The sequence below is a fragment of the Leucoraja erinacea genome, chromosome 1 (genome assembly GCF_028641065.1).
Source record: "Leucoraja erinacea ecotype New England chromosome 1, Leri_hhj_1, whole genome shotgun sequence".
Taxonomy (NCBI): Eukaryota; Metazoa; Chordata; class Chondrichthyes; order Rajiformes; family Rajidae; genus Leucoraja; species Leucoraja erinaceus.
In genome coordinates, this window is record NC_073377.1 from 147,563,467 (window position 1) to 147,585,513 (window position 22,047).

General features: G+C 41.4%; 1 protein-coding gene across 1 annotated transcript in view; it reads left to right on the forward strand.

Moving 5' to 3' along the window:
- The window catches only part of egf (epidermal growth factor), a 119,653-nt gene that overhangs the window by 74,370 nt on the left and 23,236 nt on the right, over positions 1–22,047 (forward strand). Inside the window, exons 16-21 of the mRNA XM_055645351.1 lie at positions 372–542; positions 4,140–4,256; positions 5,460–5,585; positions 9,348–9,470; positions 12,207–12,390; positions 21,274–21,438. Of these exons, the coding sequence (XP_055501326.1) occupies positions 372–542; positions 4,140–4,256; positions 5,460–5,585; positions 9,348–9,470; positions 12,207–12,390; positions 21,274–21,438 (886 nt within the window). The remainder of the gene's footprint in view (positions 1–371; positions 543–4,139; positions 4,257–5,459; positions 5,586–9,347; positions 9,471–12,206; positions 12,391–21,273; positions 21,439–22,047) is intronic.

A 22,047-nucleotide genomic window follows, 5' to 3' on the forward strand; every position in this document is an offset into this window, starting at 1 on the left:
TCTGGTGAGTGCTCTATATATTCCCGTTATCTTTTACGGTTTCAACTATCTAGGTCCATGCTCTAGAATGGTCTCAACAATCCTCTTGGCTATTCTTTCTTTAAGTTCCTTCTAAGTCCTTATTTCTTTGACCAAGCTTTGTGATTTGTTATGATATTTTGCCTCGGACTAATCTTGTGAAGTGCCTAGGGATGTTTCACTGCATTAAAGGTTTTATAAAAATAAAAACAAAGGCCACTGATCTGAATACTCGAGGAATCAAAAGTTTACTTTGAAATGGGAAGGGTATTTGAAGTGACAGCTAATGGACAATTTGGGACTGTGCTGGCATATTGAGCAACAGAAAGCAACATTTGGACTCTTGCCAACAGATCCCAGGACTACCTTTTCCGCCAAGGTGAATTTATCATCGAACGCCGGATTACAAGATGAAAATCTGTCCAAGTTCGTAGGCAGCTCCTCCATTACCAGTATCATTGAAGATAGGAATACTCCTGAACACCTGCCAAAATCCACCCTTGTGGCAGAGATTATGGTATCAGGTAATTGCTACTAGTAAAAAAACCATAATTATTACAACGCATAGAGAGGCTATTTGATCAACGGTGCATATTGGCTCTCAGCAAAGCAATTCTATTAGTCCCATTACCTTTCCCCTTATTTGTTTTAGCTCTGCAATTTATTCTATCTCGCATTCCCAATAGCTCGCCTTTAATTATTCTGCCACTACACTGAAGAGTAACTGGCAGTAACTAATTAAGCTATTAACATATCATCTGTAACGTGTGCGAAAACTGGAACACCCCACAAAAAACGACATAATCACAGAAACATTCTGCAATGTCCACAGTACCTAAGGTCAGGATTGAACCTGGCTCGTTTGGGGTGTTAGACTGCAGCACTGCTACACAGCCAACTGAGCCACCAAGCACCAAGACATTTAGGATTGGCTTATTAACAATATAAACGTGATCACAACTATTTGGAGGGCTTTGAGACTGGTGCTGGTCAGAAAGCAATAATTTAATTGTTCACATTTAATGCCAATAGCTTTGACTAGTTTAATACATATTAGTTTTCTTATCTCTAATTGCATTTTACTTGATAGGATTGAGGCTGTTAAACTATTCTATTAGCCATTGCTTTCTTACTCATGTGAAAATTGTACACAATGTATCTACAAAATGGACTTAATTCCACAAAGAAAATGTAATATTAAACCATGCATTATCAAAAACATACAGTTAAATTCTCCCACTGAAATGTCCTAATTATTGAACAATAAACACTGCACAGACAAAAGCAGACAAGGGAGGACATTCTGGACATTCATAAGGTTCACCAGACTGATTCCTGTGATGGCAGGACTTTCATATGAAGAAAGACTGGATAGACTCGGCTTGTACTCGCTAGAATTTAGAAGATTGAGAAGACTAGAAGATCTTATAAAAACTTACAAAATTCTTAAGGGGTTGGACAGGCTAGATGCAGGAAGATTATTCCCGATGTTGGGGAAGTCCAGAACAAGGGGTCACAGTTTAAGGATAAGGGGGAAGTCTTCTGGGACCGAGATAAGAAAAACATTTTTCACACAGAGAGTGGTGAATCTGTGGAATTCTCTGCCGCAGAAGGTAGTTGAGGCCAGTTAATTGGCTATATTTAAGAGGGAGTTAGATGTGGCCCTTGTGGCTGAAGGGATAAAGGGTATAGAGAGAAGGCAGGTACAGGATACTGAGTTGGATGATCAGCCATGATCATATTGAATGGCGGTGCAGGCTTGAAGGGCCGAATGGCCTACTCCTGCACCTATTTTCTATGTTCTATGTTTCTATGGACATTTAATTCATGCAAAGAATCACAAAATGTTATAGTACAGAGAGAAGCTGTTTGACCAATTTGGTCTTTGCCAGCTGTATGCAAAATCAATCCATATAGGCCCACTCCCCTACACTCTCCCATAGCAATGGGTTTTATTTTGTTTAAATTATGTATCCAACACTGACAGAATCTATCTCCATTAATTTTTGCGGCCTTCCTTTTTCATCATAGCCACCTGCTCTGTTAAAATATTTCCATCATGTCACTTATTTTTTCCGTCAATTATCTCAATTCAATATCCTTGAGTTCTTCATTCTTCTGCCAGAAGAAAAAGGTGTCTCTACTTACACTGTCTAGTAACTTTGTGAGTTTAAATAGAGTCATAGCATCATAGAATCAACCTTCCATCATACTCCCTCGCATCCTCCTCTGCTCCAAGGAGAAAATAAATCCAGTTTCTTCTATAATGCAAAGGAAATTGCTTTAATGTGATAGGGACTAGGTTTAATGGAGATGTGCAGGACATTTGTTACACAGAGGGCTCTGGGTGCCTGGAACAGGCTGCCTGGTGTGGCAGTGGAGGCAGGTGCAATAGTAACGTTTTGGATAGTCATGTGGATATGCAGGGAATGAAAGCAGACAAGATTAATTTAGTTTATTTTATTTAATTTTAATTTAATTTAATTTAATTTAATTTAATTTAATTAATTTAATTAATTAATTAAAAGAGTCTGAAGAAGGGTTTCGGCCCGAAACGTTGCCTATTTCCTTCGCTCCATAGATGCTGCTGCACCCGCTGAGTTTCTCCAGCTTTTTTGTGTACCCAAGATTAATTTATCTTGGCTTCATGTTCGACACAGACATTGTGAGCCAAAGGACTGGTTCCTGTGTGGTACTGGCCTGTGTTCCATGTTCCAGCAAACCAGTGCAATCACGCATGCTCAGCGCTCGGCTGTGCTTGCGGCTCAGCGGGCTGGAAGATTATGGGGAAAAAAATCCACCTGCGGGCCGGATGATTTCAGATTACGGGCTGCATTCGTAGGTTGCCAACCCCTGATATAGACCATATCCATTGATTCCGCATTCTAGCTTCGCAATGGATTTTTTTAACTTACTTTCTCAGCACCATGTCACTTTCAAAGTAAATCAGATTAGTTTATTTTGGCATGATGTTCAGCCGAAACATTGTGGGCTGAAGGGCCTCCCCCTGTGTTCTGTGTTCAAAGATGTATTTACATCCTCAGATCTCTCTGTCCCCCTTCGCTAAATAAATAAAATCTGTCCCCCAAAGAAGTTTAGTCAGGGTCCAGCCTTCATATTATCTATCTCCACATCACTAGCACTACTCTGAATTTCTGGATTTCAGTTTTTTTGCTGACGTTCTATGTATTAGTCCGGAGATCATGCCTTCAGTGCCTTGGTGAGTCAGGCTCTTAAATACAATGCCACCAGTTCACTTCTGAACAAAATGGTTACTATCATAAATAACATTTTTCGACTGAAGCGTGAAATAAAGGCTGCCTCCAGTCAGGTAGACATTAAAGTTCTATTGGAATTATTTGCAGAACTCTTGTTCTTTGATCATGTTAATTGAAATTAAATGCGTGGCTTGTGGCACTTAACAAATTACCTTTGTGTCCGATGTATAGCATATAAAGCTACATATAAACACAGCATAGCAGCTGGCGGAGCTGCTGCCTGACAGCACTGGAGACCTGGGTTCAATCCTGACCTTGGATGCTGTCTGTGCTTCCTTCGACTGCATGGGCTTCTTTCGGATACTTCGGTTTGGCCTCTGTAAATTGCCTCTCGTGTGTACGACGTGGAAGTGAAAGTCAGATAATATTGAACTGGTGTGATGAAATTATGAATTGTTAGCATGGCCTCAGTGGGCCAAAGTGCATGTTCTAATGCTGCATCTTTCAATCAATAAAACACATTATCACTGTTTACTGATTGCATTTACAAGTGGACATTAGAAATGAATACAAAATACTTTTTTTTCACAATTATTTTGGGTACACTCATCATCTCTTGCTCAACATGCTTCCAGACATTCAAACGATTCTCCTTGTTCCTGAAACTAATCTACTATAGAGCATATATAGCTATAGAATGGGGATATTGGGCTACCTATGCTATCCCGTTTGTTATTGACTATATCAATAGAAACATCCCACCCTCACCTCTTTACTTGTGTCTTTTTGAGGCTGATTTGTGTTTTTCTACACATTCCTTAGAATAAAGATAATGCAGATATTTAAAAGCTGGTTTATTATGTATTGGCTTTATTAAGTTGGTTTGATTTCCCTTTTCTCAAGATCAAGATGACTGTGGTGTCTTGGAATGTGATCTCAATGCTCGATGTATTGTCTCAGAAGGAAGTGCTAAGTGCCAGTGTTTGGAAGGATTTGCTCTGCATGGCAACAATTGCAATGGTAATAACTTAACTTTAATTGTCCTTGTGTGTGATCTTTAATTTATTCATGAAACAGATTTATTTTAAGAAATGCATGAAATGTCATCCTGGTTTAATGTTTTATTAATGTGACATATTGATTGTGCATTAATTTTATAACGTTTGTGAATTTTCAAATGATCTCCAAACTGCAGGAAAGTTTCTCCAGGTCCACCAGAGCTTCTAAATCTGTAGCCCTATTGCCAACTTATCATTGTCTGTTCCATAGTCCAATAAAATGTTGTTTATATTTATCAGTCACTAGTTCAATTATGTTGCCTACATCTTTGTCAAGTATATCAATAAACTACATAAAGTGCAGATGGACACAAAGTGCTGGAGTAACTTTGAAGAAAAAGGATGGGTGAAGTTTTGGATTGGGACCTTTCTTCAGACTTTCTCCAGCACTTTATGTCCCACTTATTTACTCTAGCACTTAGTGTCCCACTGAGTTACTCCAGCATTTCGTGTCCCGCTAAACTACTCCAGCATTTAGTGTCCCGCTGAGTTACTCCAGCATTTAGTGTCCCACTGAATTTCTCCAGCATTCAGTGTCCCACTGAGTTTCTCCAGCATTCAGTGTCCCACTGAGTTACTCCAGCATTTTGTGTCCCGCTGAGCAACTCCAGCACTTTGTGTCTATCTTTGGTATAAAACAGCCTCATTAGTTCTTTGTTTCTGCAGAAAGTGCAATGTGATTGAGACCTTTAAAGATATGACACAAAATGCTGGAGTAACTCAGCAGGACCTGGCTTATTTTTCACTGTATTATGCAGCAAGCCCAGATTACATAAATTAAACTAGCTAGACCATAGAAATTATTTAGTTACCAATTCTTCAGTCCTGAGGTTCATAAGTTCATATGAGCAGGTTTAAGCCATCCAGCCCATCAAGTCTGATCCGCCATTCAATTATGGCTGATCTATCTCTCCCCCTCAACCCCATTCTCCTGCCTTCTCCCCATAACCCCTGACTCCATGTACTAATCAAGAATCTATCTATCTCCGCCTTAAAAATATCCATTGACTAGTCCTCCACAGCCTTCTGTTGCAATGAATTCCACAGATTCACTAAAGAAATTCCTCCTCATCTCCTTTTTAAACGAACGTCCTTTTATTCTGAAGATCCATTAGGGGTGATGGTGCCAGTTACTTCCAAGATGTAACATATTATGTCCTTACAGATATTGATGAATGTGCTACTGGCATGGCACTGTGCAGTGAACATGGAACAGGCTGTATTAACACAGAGGGCAGCTTTGTCTGTAAATGTCATCCTGGTTATGGTGGTGATGGACTCTTCTGTTACGGTGAGGCGTTTTATTTTTTTCCGTTGCATTGGCTTTGCTGATCAAAGATACTGTTGGTGGCAACTATTGGAGCTGTTTGACATTTTTCTAGGAGCTATTTAAAGAATTAATTGAAGGGAGTAGAGAGGAAGGATTTTAGTTTGGAAAATAGAGAGGTAGAATCGGTTTGGACGGAGTTAGGAAATAGTGAGGAACAGAAGAAATGAGTGGCATGAATTGGCAGTACAAAAATAGCAACGCTGGCCATTGTATAAATAAAGTCATAGAATCATAGAGCCATACAACATGGAACGAGGCCCTTTGGCTCAACTTGTCCAAGCCAAACAAGAGCCCCATTTAAGCTTTCCTATTTGCCCAAATGTATTCCATTGCACTCTAAACCTCTTCCACCCATGTATCTGTGGAAGTGTTAAATGCAATCATGCGACTTGCCTCAACTACTCCCCTGGCAGTTTGTTCCATATACCCATCGGCCCTCAGAGAAACAGTTGCCCCTTAGGTTCCTATTAAATCTTGCACCTTTCACCATAAACCGTCTTCTGTTTCTTGATTCCTCTACCCTTGGTAAAAGACTCTGAGCATTCACCCTATCAATTCCTTTCATGATTTTACACACAGATCAGGAAATTAGAGATGGATGTTCATATAGAAATCATAAGGGACCTTCAATAACGGAGGTATAGAAGTGCAGAAGTGTGAAAACGCATATGTCCAGACCGTTTCTTCCCAGCTGTTTTCAGGCCACTGAGCATGCTACCAACAACTAGAGAGCAGTCCTGAACCACTATCTACCTCATTGCAGACTCTGGACTATCCCTAATCGGACCTGACTGGACTTTATATTGCACTAAATGTTATTCCCTTTATCGTGTATCTGTACACTGTGGATGGCTCGATTGTAATCATGTATTGTCTTTCTGCTGACTGATTAGCATGCAACAAAAGCTTTTCACTGCACCACGGTCCATGTGACAATAAACTGAACTGTTCAGGATGTAGGTTAATGTGAGATTGTGCGTACACGTGCCAATAAACTAAACTAAACTAAACTACACACATGGCAAACCAGGTTGGTATTAATAGTGCGGAAGATAAATTCATGAGGTTCGTAAGAGATGCATTTTAGTTCAGCATGTTCAGGCACCAACAAGATATTGTGTTATTGAGTAACGAGAGGGTTAATTGAGGATCTGATCATTAAGAGGACTTTAATGAGCACTGATTATAATATGATAGGATGCTATATATTTAAAACATTTCTGACTGCAGAGCCTTATGTTGAACAATGCAAACTATGAAGCCATATAGCACGAATTGGCAACAGTATGCTGGGAAACATCATGAAAAGATATAACAGTAAACGAGCAGTGCCTAACCCTTAAAATATTGGTACAGAGATTCAAAGTCATGACTATTATTTGAGTTTAGTTTAAAGGTACGCTGTGGAAACAGACTCTTTGGCCCACTTATTACCGATTCACATTAGTTCTTTATTTTTCCACATCCTCATCTACTCCCTATACATTCAGAGCAATTTTACAGAGGCTACCTAACCAACAAACCCACGTGTTTTTGGGATGTGGGAGGAAACCCATGCAGTCACAAAGACAAAAGTGCAATCACCACACAGACAGCACCCGACGTCAGGCTTGAACCCGGGTCCCTGGCATTGTGAGGCAGCAACTCTGCTAGTTACACCATTGTGTCACCCTGTTAAAGAAAAAATACACAACTGAAGAAGCACTCCAGTCTTGGCTATTGGTAGAAATTAAAGATTGTATTAGATCGAAGGAAAAAGTTTATTTTATTTCCTAAAAGAGCAGCAAATCTGAACATTGGAATATTTCAAATTGCAGCAAAAGAAGACCGAAGTGTTGAGAATAAAAATTAGACTATGGTAGGATAGTAAGAGGAATCAGTTCAAACTTACATTTTCTGTGGATAAGTAAAAAGGAAAAGTTAAATGTGATCATACCTTACATGGTCAAGACATGGGAAAATATGTTTGAGGATATGAGAGATATCAGACAAATATTTTGCACTTGTTTCATAAGGTCATAAGTGATAGGAGCAGAATTAGGCCAATTTTCAACATGCTGAAAAATGCCCATGAGTAAAAAAAGGTCGCCATGGAAAAAAACAATATTTTTTTTACTCGTGGGTTTAGTTAAAGTAGGTCGTAGTAGGTCGGCATGTTATTCGTAGGTAATCGAGGGCAGTCAAAGGTAATCAAAGGTAGTCGTAGATAGTTTTCAACATAGTCGAAGGGGATCGAAGGAGGTCGTCTTCACTCTCCAATATTCGCTGTCCAATTTCCCGAAGCTAGTCGAAGCTAGTCTTCAACATAGTCGACTCCAGAAGCATCTGCAGTTCCTTCCTACACTTAGAGCGGCACAGCACAGGAACAAGTCCTCAGCCCACAATGTCTGTGTCAAACGTGATGCCAAATTAAACTATTCTCTTCAGTGTGAATTTGATCTGCATCCCTCCATACCCAGCGTTTTCATGTGCCTAAGTAAAAGCCTTTTGAATGCTCGTGTGCTTTTCTTTAAACACTTAAATGTATCTCCTTCTTATCGAGTCCACACACAAGATTAGAAGCTGTTCAGCCCGAGCTGAACACACTTATCGGCATCTGCATACAATGGTGTCTGTCTTGTCGCTTCTTGTGCGTGGTGGTGGAAATATTTGTGGAAACAGGGCCGCAACGTGAACGCTCTTTCCTTGACCACTCTTAAATGTATGAAGGCATAACAAAAATTGTTCATACCTCTTGGGTCAGTTGCAAGCATAATGTTTTCTCAAAATAAGGGGTCAACCACTGGGGGCAGAGATTTTAATTTCTTAATACCCCCCTATAAATAATGATCTTAGTTCCCTGCCTGAGAAGGCCTTGGTGGCTCTATAGAGAGATACATAGTTTATTGTCACGTGTACCGAGGTACAGTAAAAAGCTTATGTTGCATACTGACCAGTCAGCAGAAAGACAATACATGATTACAATCGAGCCATTTAGAGTGTACAGATACATGATAAAGGGAATAATGTTTAGTGCAAGGTAGCCAGTAATGTGCACATTAATAAAACCTCTTCAATCAGCTCTACTTTGACAAATTATACCTCAGAGCACCAGCTTCAGGGGTTCATAACAGGTGCTGTCTATGCGGAGTTAGCATGTTCTCCCGGTGACCATATGGGTTATTCCCCCTGGTACCCTGGTTTCCTCCAACCTATCAAAGACTGTGGATAGACACAAAATGCTGGAGTAACTCAGCGGGACAGGCAGCATCTCTGGAGAGCAGGAATGGGTGACGTTTCGGGTCGAGACCCTACTTCAGGCTCTGTTGTTGAATATATACAAGAAAAGACATTGATCGGATTTGGATACTAAGGGGATATAAGCTCAGGAAAATAGCATTGAAGTAAAGCATCAGCTATCATCCTACTAAATGTGAGATTCAGATTCAGATTCAGATTCAATTTTAATTGTCATTGTCAGTGTATAGTACAGAGACAACGAAATGCATTATGAGCAGGTATGAGAGTGCGAATGACCCATTTTTAATATTTCTCAAGCCCGTATTCTAGAGTTTCTATCTTGAGTTAATTTCCTGTCTGTGTCGGGCTTCATGTATTAACAAGCTTGTTAAAGCTTGCCATCAATTTGAAATGAAACCTATAAATTAAATCAAATATGAAGATAATACTGATAAATCACATTTATGATACGTTCTAAAATGATGTATTTTGTTGGCTTTTCAGATATTAATGAATGTAAAACTGGGGTGCATAGCTGTGATGAAAATGCTATCTGCGCCAATACAGATGGAAGTTACACCTGTACATGTTACGGAGGATTTATAGGGACAGGATATCATTGTTTACGTAAGTACGCAAGCTTTTCACTCAATGAGTTCGTTATGTTATTTAGGGATGTCAAACTTTAGATTTACACAAACGTCTTGTTATCTATTGGTGTATATCTTGTGTGTGTGTGTGTGTGTGTTGTGTGTGTGTGTGTGTGTGTGTGTGTGCCTGTCTGTGTGTGTGCCTGTGTGTGTGTGTGTGTGCCTGTGTGTGTCTGTGTGTGTGTGTCTGTGTGTGTGTCTGTGTGTGTCTGTGTGTGTGTCTGTGCCTCTGTGTATGTGAACGTTTGTGTGTGTGCGCGTTTGTGCGTGTGTGTCTGTGTGTATGCCTGTGTATGTGTCTGTCTGGATGCGCATGGCTCTTTGTGTGCGCACGTCTGTGTGTATGTGTATGTGTACGTGTGTACGTGTGTGTGTGTACGTGTGTGTGCGTGTGTGTGTGTGCATCTATGTATGTGTGCGCGTTTCATTGTATGTGCATGCCTGTGTCTGCATGCGAATGCATGCACGCATAAGCAGATGCAGGATGATCTATAAATTCTTTATAAGACTTTTGAAAGATTCACTCATTTGATCACATACAGCCTGAACACAACTGTTTTGGAAAAATTGTTATGTTTTCCATTATCCACTAATTTTATCGAAGAGGTGGGTTCAATCCTAACTGTGAGTGTTGGCTTTGAGGAGTTTGCACATTCTCCATGTCACTTTGTGGGTTTCCCCTGAATGCTTATGCAGGATGTCAGGTTATTTGGTCACTGTAAATTTCCCCTTTAATATGTACATGAGTGATACCATCTGGGGAAAATTGATGGGAATGTTGTGTAAATTTCCCCAGCACAGAGAATTAATATGTACAAATAGACCCCAGACACAACATAATTACATTTAACATAAACATCCATCACATAACTGTGATGGAGGCCAAATAAACGTATCTCTCCACTGCATCTCCCCCCCCCCCGATGTCAGAGTCAAAATCATAGCCCCCGGCTGGCGATGGCGATTGTCCCGCGGCCATTAATGCCACGGGGTGGTGCGAGGTCGCACGCCGGGTCTTGGTGTTGGAGCCCCCGGTGTGCGCTCGCAGAGTCCGCGGCCATTCCAGCCGCGCGGGGCAGTGGTGTCAGGCCCCGCTCCAGGAGCTCTTTGACCCCGCAAAGGCGGGAGAAGTCGCCGCCGCAGAAGCCCCGAAAACGGTCTCCCCCCAGGGAGGGGGCTCCCGGCGCCGGTCCACAGAGTAGAGAGGTTCCGACTCTCCGGCAGCAGCAGCAGCAGCACCAGCAGCACAGCAGCAACAAACAGGCCCTCCACCGCTTGGGCCAGCTCCGCACGGTGAGGGGTCGACACCTGACGCCCACCTTCCTGTTGGAGGCCGATCCCGTTACGGCCTCAATAACACTGAGACCCTACGAGAAAAGGTCGGGTCTCAGTGCAGGGAGAGATTCAAAAAGTTTACCACCCCACCCCCACCCCCCCCAACAGCCATAAAATAACAAACACTAACCTAACAAACAGACAAAAATAATGTACGGACAGGCTGCAGAGGCCGCTTTGGCCAGCGCGCCGGGAGGAAAACCACCGGAGCAATCCCGCACAATAACACTATCCAACACACTAGGGACAGTTTACCATTTTATCAAAGCCAATTAACCTACAAACCTGTACATCTTTGGAGCGTGGGAGGAAACCGGAGCAACCGGAGAAAACCCACACAGGTTACGGGGAGAACGTATAAACTCTGTACAGTTGGCACCCGTAGTCAGGATCGAACCTTGCTCCCTGGGCATTGTAAGGCAGCAACTCTGCCGCTGTGCCACCATATGTTGCCGCAATACCTGCCTTCGTTTTTGGACTTTAGACTTTAGAGATACAATGTGGAAACAGGCTCTTCGGCCCACCGAGTCCATGCCAACCAGTGATCTGTTTCTATGCTATACCTCACCATGATTCCAGGTTCCACACTGCCACTCTTTGGTCATGCATCACATTCGTTCCTTCCTTATCACTGTATCAAAGGCTGTGTTCTTCATCCATCAATACTATATGACTACCTTCCTCACAGTGATTGCAACGGTTTAAAGGGGCTGTCCCTTTGCGGTGACCTAATTGGCGAGTTTAGAAGAGTTTAGGAGAGTTTGATAAAGTGTCATGTTGAAGACCTCCTTCGACTATGTAGAAGACTAGCATCGACTAGCTTCAGGAAAATTGGACACCGAATAGTGGAGAGTGAAGACGACCTCCTTCGACCTCCCTTCGACTAAGTTGAAGACTATCTACGACTACCTTTGACTACCTTCAATTACCTTCGACTATCCTCGATTACGTACGACTAACATGCCAACCTCCTACGACTTCGACTAAACTACGAGTAAAAAAAGTATCGATTTTTTCCATGGCGACCTTTGTTTACTCGCGGTCATTTTTCAACATGTTGAAAAATACGCCGCGATCTAACTGAAGCCTCGAGTACACGGGGACTACTCTCGAGTATGAAAGAGAGTTACAAAGACCTCCTAGGACTTCGTGTCGACCATGCTGCGAGTATGAGTCGAGGGCAAACTCGTCTGAACTCTCAGATTAGGTCGCCGCAGTGGGACAGGCCCTTTAGGAGGTCAGCTCACCTTCACCTCCTCAGTGACAAGCAAGGATAGTCGCACATGTCAAATGAAATACTAATTCCTTTGTTTTGCAGCAACAATGCTGCTTGCAACATCAGACTATTTAAGGAATTAAATATTTGTCATTTGTTCAGGTGCGATCAGCTCTGCGCCGACCACTGAAAGTTCAACAGAAGTTACTACCAGGAGCAACACAGATGAAACAACTACAAGTATGCTGGAGAATCACGAGATGAACTGTCCACTTTCACACGAGGGCTTCTGTCTGAACGGAGGGATTTGCACACATTTTGCTGAGATAGCAACAGTTTCATGCAAGTAAATAAAATCGGCGATGCACTGTTGATATCTTTAAGCATAAAATGTAAAATGGTATGCTGAGCAGGAGCATAGAGTCATACAGCATGGAAACAGGCCCTTTGTCCGAACAGTGTTCCCCCATTACAATAGTCCCCCTGCCTGCATTTGGCCCCTATTCCTTTAAACCTATCCATGTACTTGTCCAAATTTTTCTTAAACATTGTGATAGTACCTGCCTCAACTACCTCCTCCAGCTGCTCGTTCCATTTACTGACAGCTCTTTGTGCAAAAACGTTGCCCCTCAGGTTCCCATTACTCCATCTATTCCTCTCATGATCTTATACACCTCTATAAGATTACCCCTCATTCTCCTGCACTCCAAGGAATAAAGTCCTAGTGTGCCAACCTCTCTCTATAACTCAGGCCCTCGATTCCAGGCAACATCCTCGTAAATCTTCTCTGCACCCTTTCCAGCTTAAGAACATATTTTTCGATAAGAGGGTGATCAAAACTGAATGCAATACCCTAAATATGGCCTCACCAATGTCTCTTATAACTGTAACAGCAAACAGAAAACACAAAGGAAATGTCAACCCTTATAACTAAATAATAATGCAGCACATTTTATGGAAGAGAAAGAAATACTTGAATTCGTGTATTCTTTTTCATAACCTTGAATTTTTTGCAGCAATGGTATAATTTTGTGAACAGTCATAAGGGTGGTGAATATTCACACTTGGGGAGGTTGTTCCCAACAATAATGTGATTAGTTGAATGACAAATCCCAAATATATTTTCAAGGATTTTTTTTTTGAAGTTGTCTCTTGGGATAGCAAATTGAGGACGCAGCCCGGACCGTCACACAAACCAACCTCCCATCTAGTGACTCCATTTACACCTCACACTGACTCGGCAAGGCCAGCAGCATAATCAAGGATGAGTCGCACCCTGGCCACTCCCTCTTCTCCCCTCTCCCATCAGGCAAAAGGTATAGAAGTGTGAAAACACACACCTCCAGATTCGGGGACAGTTTCTTCCCAGCTGTTATCAGGCAATTGAATCATTCTACCACAACCAGAGAGCAGTGCTGAACTGCTATCTACCTCTTAGGTGACTCTAAAACTGTCCTTGATCAGACTTTGCTGGATTTACTTTACACTAAATTTTATTTGCTTATCATGTATCAAATCATTGTAAAATGGCTCGATTGTAATTATGTATATTGTCTTTCTGCCGACTGGTCACATGCACAAAAGCTTTTCACTGTACATTGATACGTGACAAAAAATTAAACCGTAGAACTGTTTACATCAAACATGAGGAGACAGAAATAGCCTCAGTTTTAATCAGACATTTGAAGGGCAGCCCCTTCAATAATGAGGCATTCCCTAGGTGTAAGCCCTGATTTTGTGCCCAATTCTCTTGAATGTGACAACCTTTCTGGGCTGCAGTGAGACTCCAACCAAGTGAGTCAAGTCTGACTCCTGGAAGGAAGAGCACTTTTTGAGCATTGGGAAGTGAATACAAGCCAAGCGCAAGCAATGTGATCAGTAAAACAATTTGAACAAATTGGGACATTTTAGTTTATTCCCTCAAGAAATAAAGTGGAGGTTACAAAGGGGTTTGATGGCATATATGGAGTTAGATAAATAGCCCGGGAGGCCAAAGGTAGAAGCATCTCCTTGCAACGGCAATTAAGTCTAAAGAAATAAAGAATGAGCAGCAGACATATAAACCACAAGACGGAAGCACAATAATTTCACTGTACCTTGGTACACTTGATACTAAAGGAACTGATGAACCATTGATGATTAATGGAAGGAAAAAGGTGGTGATATGACTGCATATTAATTGGACGAATTCTCCAAATCATCTTGTATTGGTTCAGGATCCAATTTGCCCAATTTACAGCATATAATCCTCCAACACTTTCGCCACCTCCAACAGGATCCCACTACTGGCCACATCTTCCCATCTCCACCCCTTTCTGCATTCCACAGAGACTGTTCCCTCCGCAACTCACTGGTCAACTCGTCCCTTCCCACCCAAACCACCCGCTCCCCAGGTACTTTCCCCTGCAACCGCAGGAGATGTGACACCTGTCCCTTTACCTCCCCTCTCGACTCCATCCAAGGACCCCCCACAGTCATTTCAGGTGAGGCAGAGGTTCACTTGCACCTCCTCCAACCTCATCTACTGTATCCGCTGTTCCAGGTGTTAACTTCTCCACATCGGTGAGATCAGCGCAGGCTCGGCGATGGTTTTGCTGAACACCTCAGCTCAGTCCACCTTAGCCTACCTGATCTCCTGGTTGCTCAGCACTTTAACTCCCCCTCCCATTCCCAATCTGACCTTTCTGTCCTGGGCCTCCCCCATTGTCAGAGTGAGGCCCAGCGCACATTGGAGGAACAGCACCTCATATTTCGCTTGGGTAGCTTACACCCCAGCAGTACGAACATTGACTTCTCAACTTCAAATAGCCCTTGCTCTCCCTCTTTCTCCATCCCCTCCCCCTTCCCAGTTCTCCCGCCAGTCTTACTGTCTCCGACTACATTTTATCTCCGCCCCTCCCACTCCCCTGACATCAGCCTGAAGAAGGGTCTCGACCCCAAAATGTCACCCATTCCTTCTCTCCAGAAATGCTGCCTGTCCCATTGAGTTACTCCAGCATTTTGTGTCTACCTTCAATTTAAACCAGCATCTGCTGTTCTTTCCTACAAATCCAATCCAATTTGCCCAAAGCAGCTCTGGCTTTACAAAATGGAGAGACAAGTCTGAAGAAGGGTCCCACTTCTGAAACAGCATGGGTCCAGTTCCCTCCACACATGCTGTCTGACCCGCTGAGTTCCTCCTGGAGTTTGTTTATGCTCGAGCATCACAAAACTGGGGAGAGACCGGATTACAAGATTCCAAATGATTACTATGGCCCCGCAAACTATGCTCATAGTTCGTGGAGCACAGTCACAGGCTGGCAACTTTCATGAGTTTTGCCACATCAAATATATGAAGGAACTTGGTATGGACAGGTACGTGGATAGGAAATGTGTAGGACGATACGAGTCAAACACGGACTGACTGGGATGGGGCATCTTTGGTCGGGCATGGACAAGTTTGGTCTGTTTTCATGCTGTATGACTATGACTCTATGAACTTAAAAAAAATGTAAACATAGGAACATAGAAAATAGGTGCCATTCGGCCCTTCGAGCCAGCACCGCTGTTCATTGTGATCATGGCTGATCGTCCCCAATCAATAACCCGTGCCTGCCTTATCCCCATATCCCTTGATTCCACTAGCCCCAAGAGCTCTATCTATCTCTCTCTTAAATCCATCCAGTGATTTGACCATCCAGTGATTTGATTTCTCTTAAATCCATCCAGTGATTTCAGACGTAATGTTTTCTAAAAATCAGGTCATTTAAAACCACAGGATTCGAGACACTTATTAAAATTCCCCTTCAAAATTGCAACAGAAAAATTCAAGTATCTGGGTATTCAAATTACGAGAAGACACAAATCATTATTTAGTACCAATTTTATGCTACTATTAAATAAACTGAATGATATGATTAAATATTGGAAAACGCTCCCGCTCTCATTGATAGGTAGAATTAACGCTATAAAAATGACTTCCTTACCACAATTAATATATTTATTTCAAGCGATCCCAATATATATTCCAAAATACTTTTTCAAAAAACTAGATTCTACTATCACTAATTTTATATGGGATTACAGAGCACACAGAATTCAACGAAAGCATTTGTGTAAACCTAAAGAAGTTGGGGGTTTATCATTACCTAACTTTATATATTACTACTGGGCAGTGCATATTAAGAACATAATGTACTGGTTGGATAGTTCCACTCAGCAGTTGGAGTGGATAAGAATGGAGAAAGAGGAGTGCTATCCGCACGATATAGGAACGATCTTGCTTTCACCGATAAAATTGAATAGTGTAATATACAAGAAAAACCCAATTATTCACAATACAATAAGAATTTGGAAACAAATAAAAGTATCCTTGAAATTACATAATCTATCAGTACTAACCCCACTAGTGAACAATCCCGCATTCAAACCATCTCTCATCGACAAAACGTATCAATCAACAATGGGATAGACTGGGGATTAGTAAAGTAGGGGATATGTATGAATTGGGCAAACTGTTATCATTTCAGCATTTAAAATTAAAATTTAAACTGAAGGATAATCAATATTTTAAATATATACAGATATGTGACTTTATGAAGAAATATATACTTAGATTTCAAACTATATTTTTAGACCCTTTAGAAGAAGCAATGAATATTAAGGCTGATTCACAAAAACTAATATCATACTTTTATAATAATATATTAAATAGAGAATTACCCTCAACAGAAGCACTAAGAGAAGATTGGGAACATGAGCTAATGATAAAGATCTCGAAGGATAGATGGGAAAAGTATCTGATGAACACACATAATTGTTCTATTAATGCAAGACATAATTTAATTCAATTCAAATTATTACATAGACTATATTATTCAAAAACGAGGTTGAATACATTTTATCCAAACGTCTCTCCCAGATGCGATAAATGTTTGTTTCAAAACACTAATATAACACATTCATTTGTAGGGTGTACAAAGTTGAATAAACTTTGGAGCGATATATTTGATATATTTACAAAGCTTTTTAAGTGCACAATAGAACCTAAAACGGAATGGATTATATTTGGAATAATAGTAGAAGATATCAATTTAAATAAAGACCAAAATGTTTTTTTTAATTATGGGTTAATAATTGGAAAGAAATTGATACTTAAATTTTGGAAAAATACAACCATACCAACTGTTAAAATGTGGATTAGGAATATGATGGACATAGCACGCCTTGAAGAAATGAGACTCCGACTAATAGTCTTCATTCTTAAGGAGTTGGTCTCCTTTCATCGACTTTTTGGAATCATGTGATGCAGCGGTACCGTAAAGATTGCTGATTTCAATTCATGACGTGGATAGATCTACATCTCCGAATAAAGATTTGAAAATTTCTCTTTTAAGGGGCCTTCTCTCCTATTTCTACTTTTTCTTTTTTTTTAATACACACTTCACGTTTTTCTATTCTCTACCATCTATTTTTCCTCTTTTTCCCCTTTCTATTGTTTTCTTTTTCTTGTCTTACTTCCCTTCTCAAAACATAAAAGTAGAGGTTATACATAGAATGGATTACGGTATGACATAGTTGGCATCTAAAATTAGGTTCCACTGTACTGTTTTTTACTGTATTAACTTCTAATAAAAAAAACTAAAAACAAAAAAAAATCAGGTCTTTCACAGCAGGCAACTGGAAATAGTCATTAAGGAACTTATTTTGGGCAACATTTAGCTATTTTAATAAGTCTGCCAACTTACAGAAGTACAGTTTCCTAAAGAAAGCAATGTGTTGTTAACATAGTTTTTAGTCAATACTAGACTAAGTGGGACCCGTTGGTCCCATGTTCACAAGGGAGGGCTGGTCCCCCGCTGCAATATTCCACCTCTCCACCAATTCCAATATTGGTGTCCAGTGGGGGGGGCTTTCTGGAGTGCTGGTATGGATTCTTGGGGTGGCAGCTCAGTCCCTCAAGCCTGATCTGCTGGCAGCTCACTCACGGCTGGTGGGCTGGCAGTTGACTCATGACTATTCCTTGAAATTCCTTTTCATGCAGGGTGCAAGGCCACCAAATTCAAATCGATGTTCCTACTATTTCAAGCAGAGTGCAAGGCCACCAAATTCAAGTGCAATTTCTTACCACTTTGAGCAGGGTGCAAGGCCGCCAACTTCAAGTGCAGTTTCATACCACTTCAAGCTGGATCCAAGGCCACCAAATTCAAGTGCAGTTTTATTCAATTTTAAGCAGGGTGCAAGGCCACCAAATTCAAATGCAGCTTCATACCATTTCATGCAGGGTGAAACCACCATAAAACCACACAAAACACCATACTCACACTTCAGCAGACATTCAGTGTGTTCAGTTAATTCATAGCTCAGACAGAGTCATGACCTCTCCCTCCCCCATCATGCAGAGACTGAACCACACCCACACTTCTGGGTTATAAAACCTCTGCACCTGCTCAGCGGAGGGGGACTGAGTAAGATGGCCAAAAATCATAGCCGTAAGTGGTAGCGTTTTATCTAAAATCAATATACAGTGCAAACAGGAAGTAAATGCATTTGCAGTAGTGCCTTTTAACTTCAAGCCAATGCACCCACACCACCATTTGCAGTAAGTAGTGCCTTTCAACTTCAAGCCAAAGCAACCAAGCCACCATTTGCATGTAAGTAGTGCCTTTCAACTTCATGCCACCATTTGCAGTTATGTAATGCTTTTCAACTTCAAGCCATTGCACCCAAGCCACCATTTGCAGTAAGTAATGCCTTTCAACTTCAAGCCACACCCAAGCCATCATTTGCAGGAAGTAGTGCCTTTCAACTTCAAGCCAAAGCTCCCAAGCCACCATTTGCAATAAGTAGTGCCTTTCAACATCATGCCACCATTTGCAGAAAGTAATGCCTTTCAATTTCAAGCCACACCCAAGCCACCATTTGCAGTAAGAAATGCCTTTTAACTTCAAGCCAAAGCACCCAAACAACCATTTGCAGGCAGTGCCTTTTTACTTCAAACAAACCATATTTTCATTTTGAAACCACATTAAGGGGACTCACAGTTATGTAGACATTTGTTCAGTGTTATTTCAGAGAGATGTAACCCTTGGCTTCATCCATGTTGAAGAGACTGAGTGAGGCACACCACTTCCTGGTTTTATAGTCCCTCCCCCTCCCTCCAGCAGGGTCAGCAGAGAGAATGGTGATTTTTTTAAAAAACATTAATATCTCTCTGATTTGTCATCGTTGGGAAAAATCCTCTGCTCCTTTAAGGCGGAGGGGGGCTCTGAGCGAGGTGGCCAAAAATGACGGCCGTAGGTGGCGGCGTTCTGTCGGAAATAGCAGCACAGTGGGCCAAAAGCGGTCAAGATCAGAGTTTTAGTGATATAGATTTACAAGAAATAAAGTGGGGGTTGCAGGGGAGGACACAGAGGGTTAGATGGTTTGGACATTTCATAAGGACACTGGGAAAATAACTGAAAAACAGTTGTATTGAAGGTGGAAGGAGAGTGACATTAATCTGAAGGAGAGGCAAATAAGATTCAGACATGGCTAACATGGGAATTAAACATTGAACCGATGAGGGATGACTGAATCCATCCAGCTTGTCATTGATGACTGAATCCATCCAGCTTGTCCATTTTTTCACATATGCACTTGAACAGTTTTGACTGTTTTACAGTTCTTTTTACAATCCATGTTCTCGGGATATCGATATCAATATCTAAATCCAAATTTTATTAGTTATTTATGTTATGACATTGGTTGGAAGCTGCATACCAAATCTCGTTGTGCTTATGTGCAATGACAATAAAAGATATTATTATTATTATTCCATCAGAAAAATTACACCATTTAGACGTAGTTTAGATGTAATTATTTGAAAAATGTAAAACGAAAACTGATGCTGAATTGCTGGAAAACCTGACTAGGAACTTGATCACAGGTTTACCTTCATACTCCATGGTCTGTGGATGTTTGCTGATGCCAATTTCTTTTTTGGAATGAATTCACAGTAGAGGGCAGTGTTGCCACGTGCTATTTGCTTTTTTTTTAAATTTAGTGACGAATAACAAAGTCATCACATCTCACTTGGTGCCTCAGAGCTAAAAGATGGCCAAGGTGTAATCAGTCAAAAAATAGATCCCACTATTAAACAGGAATGTGAATACCTTTAATTGATTTTGTCTATATCTCTCTATATAACCGTCTATATCTTTTAACTTTCCCCTGATCCTCAATCTGAAGAATGGTTTTGACCTGAAACATCACCCATTCCTTTTGTCCACTAGCTTTTTGTGTCCATCTGCGGTTTGAACCAGCATCTGCAGTTCCTTCCTACACTTTGCGAATTGATAACCAGGTGACCCATTAACCTGATAACCCAACCCCCAACAGGTTACTAGAATGTTGCCTGGGTTTCAACAACTAATTTACAGAGATAGGTTGAATAAGTTAGGTCTTTATTCTCTGGAGCGCAGAAGGTTAAGGGGGGGACTTGATAGACGTCTTTAAAATGATGAGAGGGATAGACAGAGTTGATATGGACAAGCTTTTCCCTTTGAGAATAGGGAAGATTCAAACAAGAGGACATGACTTCAGCATTAAGGGACAGAAGTTTAGGGGTAATATGAGGGGGAACTTCTTTACTCAGAGAGTGGTAGCAATGTGGAATGAGCTTCCAGTGGAAGTGGTGGAGGCAGGTTCATTGGTATAATTTAAAAATAAATTGGATAGGCATATGGATGAGAAGGGAATGGAGGGTTATGGTATGAGTGCAGGCAGGTGGGCCTAAGGGAAAAAAAGTTGTTCGGCACAGACTGTAGGGCCGAGATGGCCTGTTTCCGTGCTGTAATTGTTATATGGTTATTATATGGTATACAGAGTGGCTCGTACAACTCCGGGGCAGACCAGGCAGAAGAGCAGCTACCACACTGCCCAACCCTGGAGTAATTCGTCGGGTCAGGCAGCATCTCTGGAGGTCATGGATAGACAACATATTCTGCAGAGGTGCTGTCAGAGTTGCTGAGTTACTCCAGCACTTTGTGTCTGTTTCAGATCAGTACCCTTCATCAGACTCTGACCTGCTGAGTTAATCCAACACTTGTTTTATGCAGTACATTGTGTTTCCATTTTACTGTCCAACACTGAATTAATGGCAAAATTCAGATATGACCTGCTGTATTGATCTTATGTGCACCATGTGTCTTGACGTAAGATGCAGGTATTCCACGTCCTCGCTCCTCACCGGTTTTCTGCTTTTTAACAGCTGTCCAAAGGGTTACGTGGGAGAGCGGTGTGGGTACAGTGACCTACAGTGGTGGGAACTGCGCCGTGTCGAGGAAGAGAAGAAGCGTAATGTGGCTATAACTGTCTGCGTGATGTTGCTAATCTGCCTGCTGTCAGTGGGAGCTTGTGTAACGTACTGCATCAGGTGAGTGTAAATGGAGAATACAACTGCCCCAAGTAAGTGTGAGTCAAGAGTGTTTCATTGTTCGTATGTCCCAAACAGAACAAATACAATTCTTAATTGCAGCAGCACAACAGAATATGTAAACATAGTACACTGTAAACAATATAATAAACGAAAAGTTGTATACATATATACACACACACACGCACACACATGTATACACACACACATGCACGCACACACACCTACATATACACACACACACACACACACACACACACACACACACACACACACACACACACACACACACACACACACACACACACACACACACACATAGATATTACAAACAAATTACAAACAATATTACAAACAAACAAACAAACAAACGGTAATAATGCAATGACAAAACCAATGCCCTCAAGTCTATGTAGTTCAGAGCTTATCTGGAGGTTGCAGTGTTTAAGAGCCTGATTGGTTCAGGGAAGAAACTGTTCCTGAACCTGGATGTTACAGTTTTCAGGCTCCTGCACCTGCTTCCCGATGGCAGGAATGAAATGAGTGTGTGGCCAGGGTGGTGTGGGGCTCTGATGAAGCTGGCTGCCATTTTGAGGCAGTGACTCATGT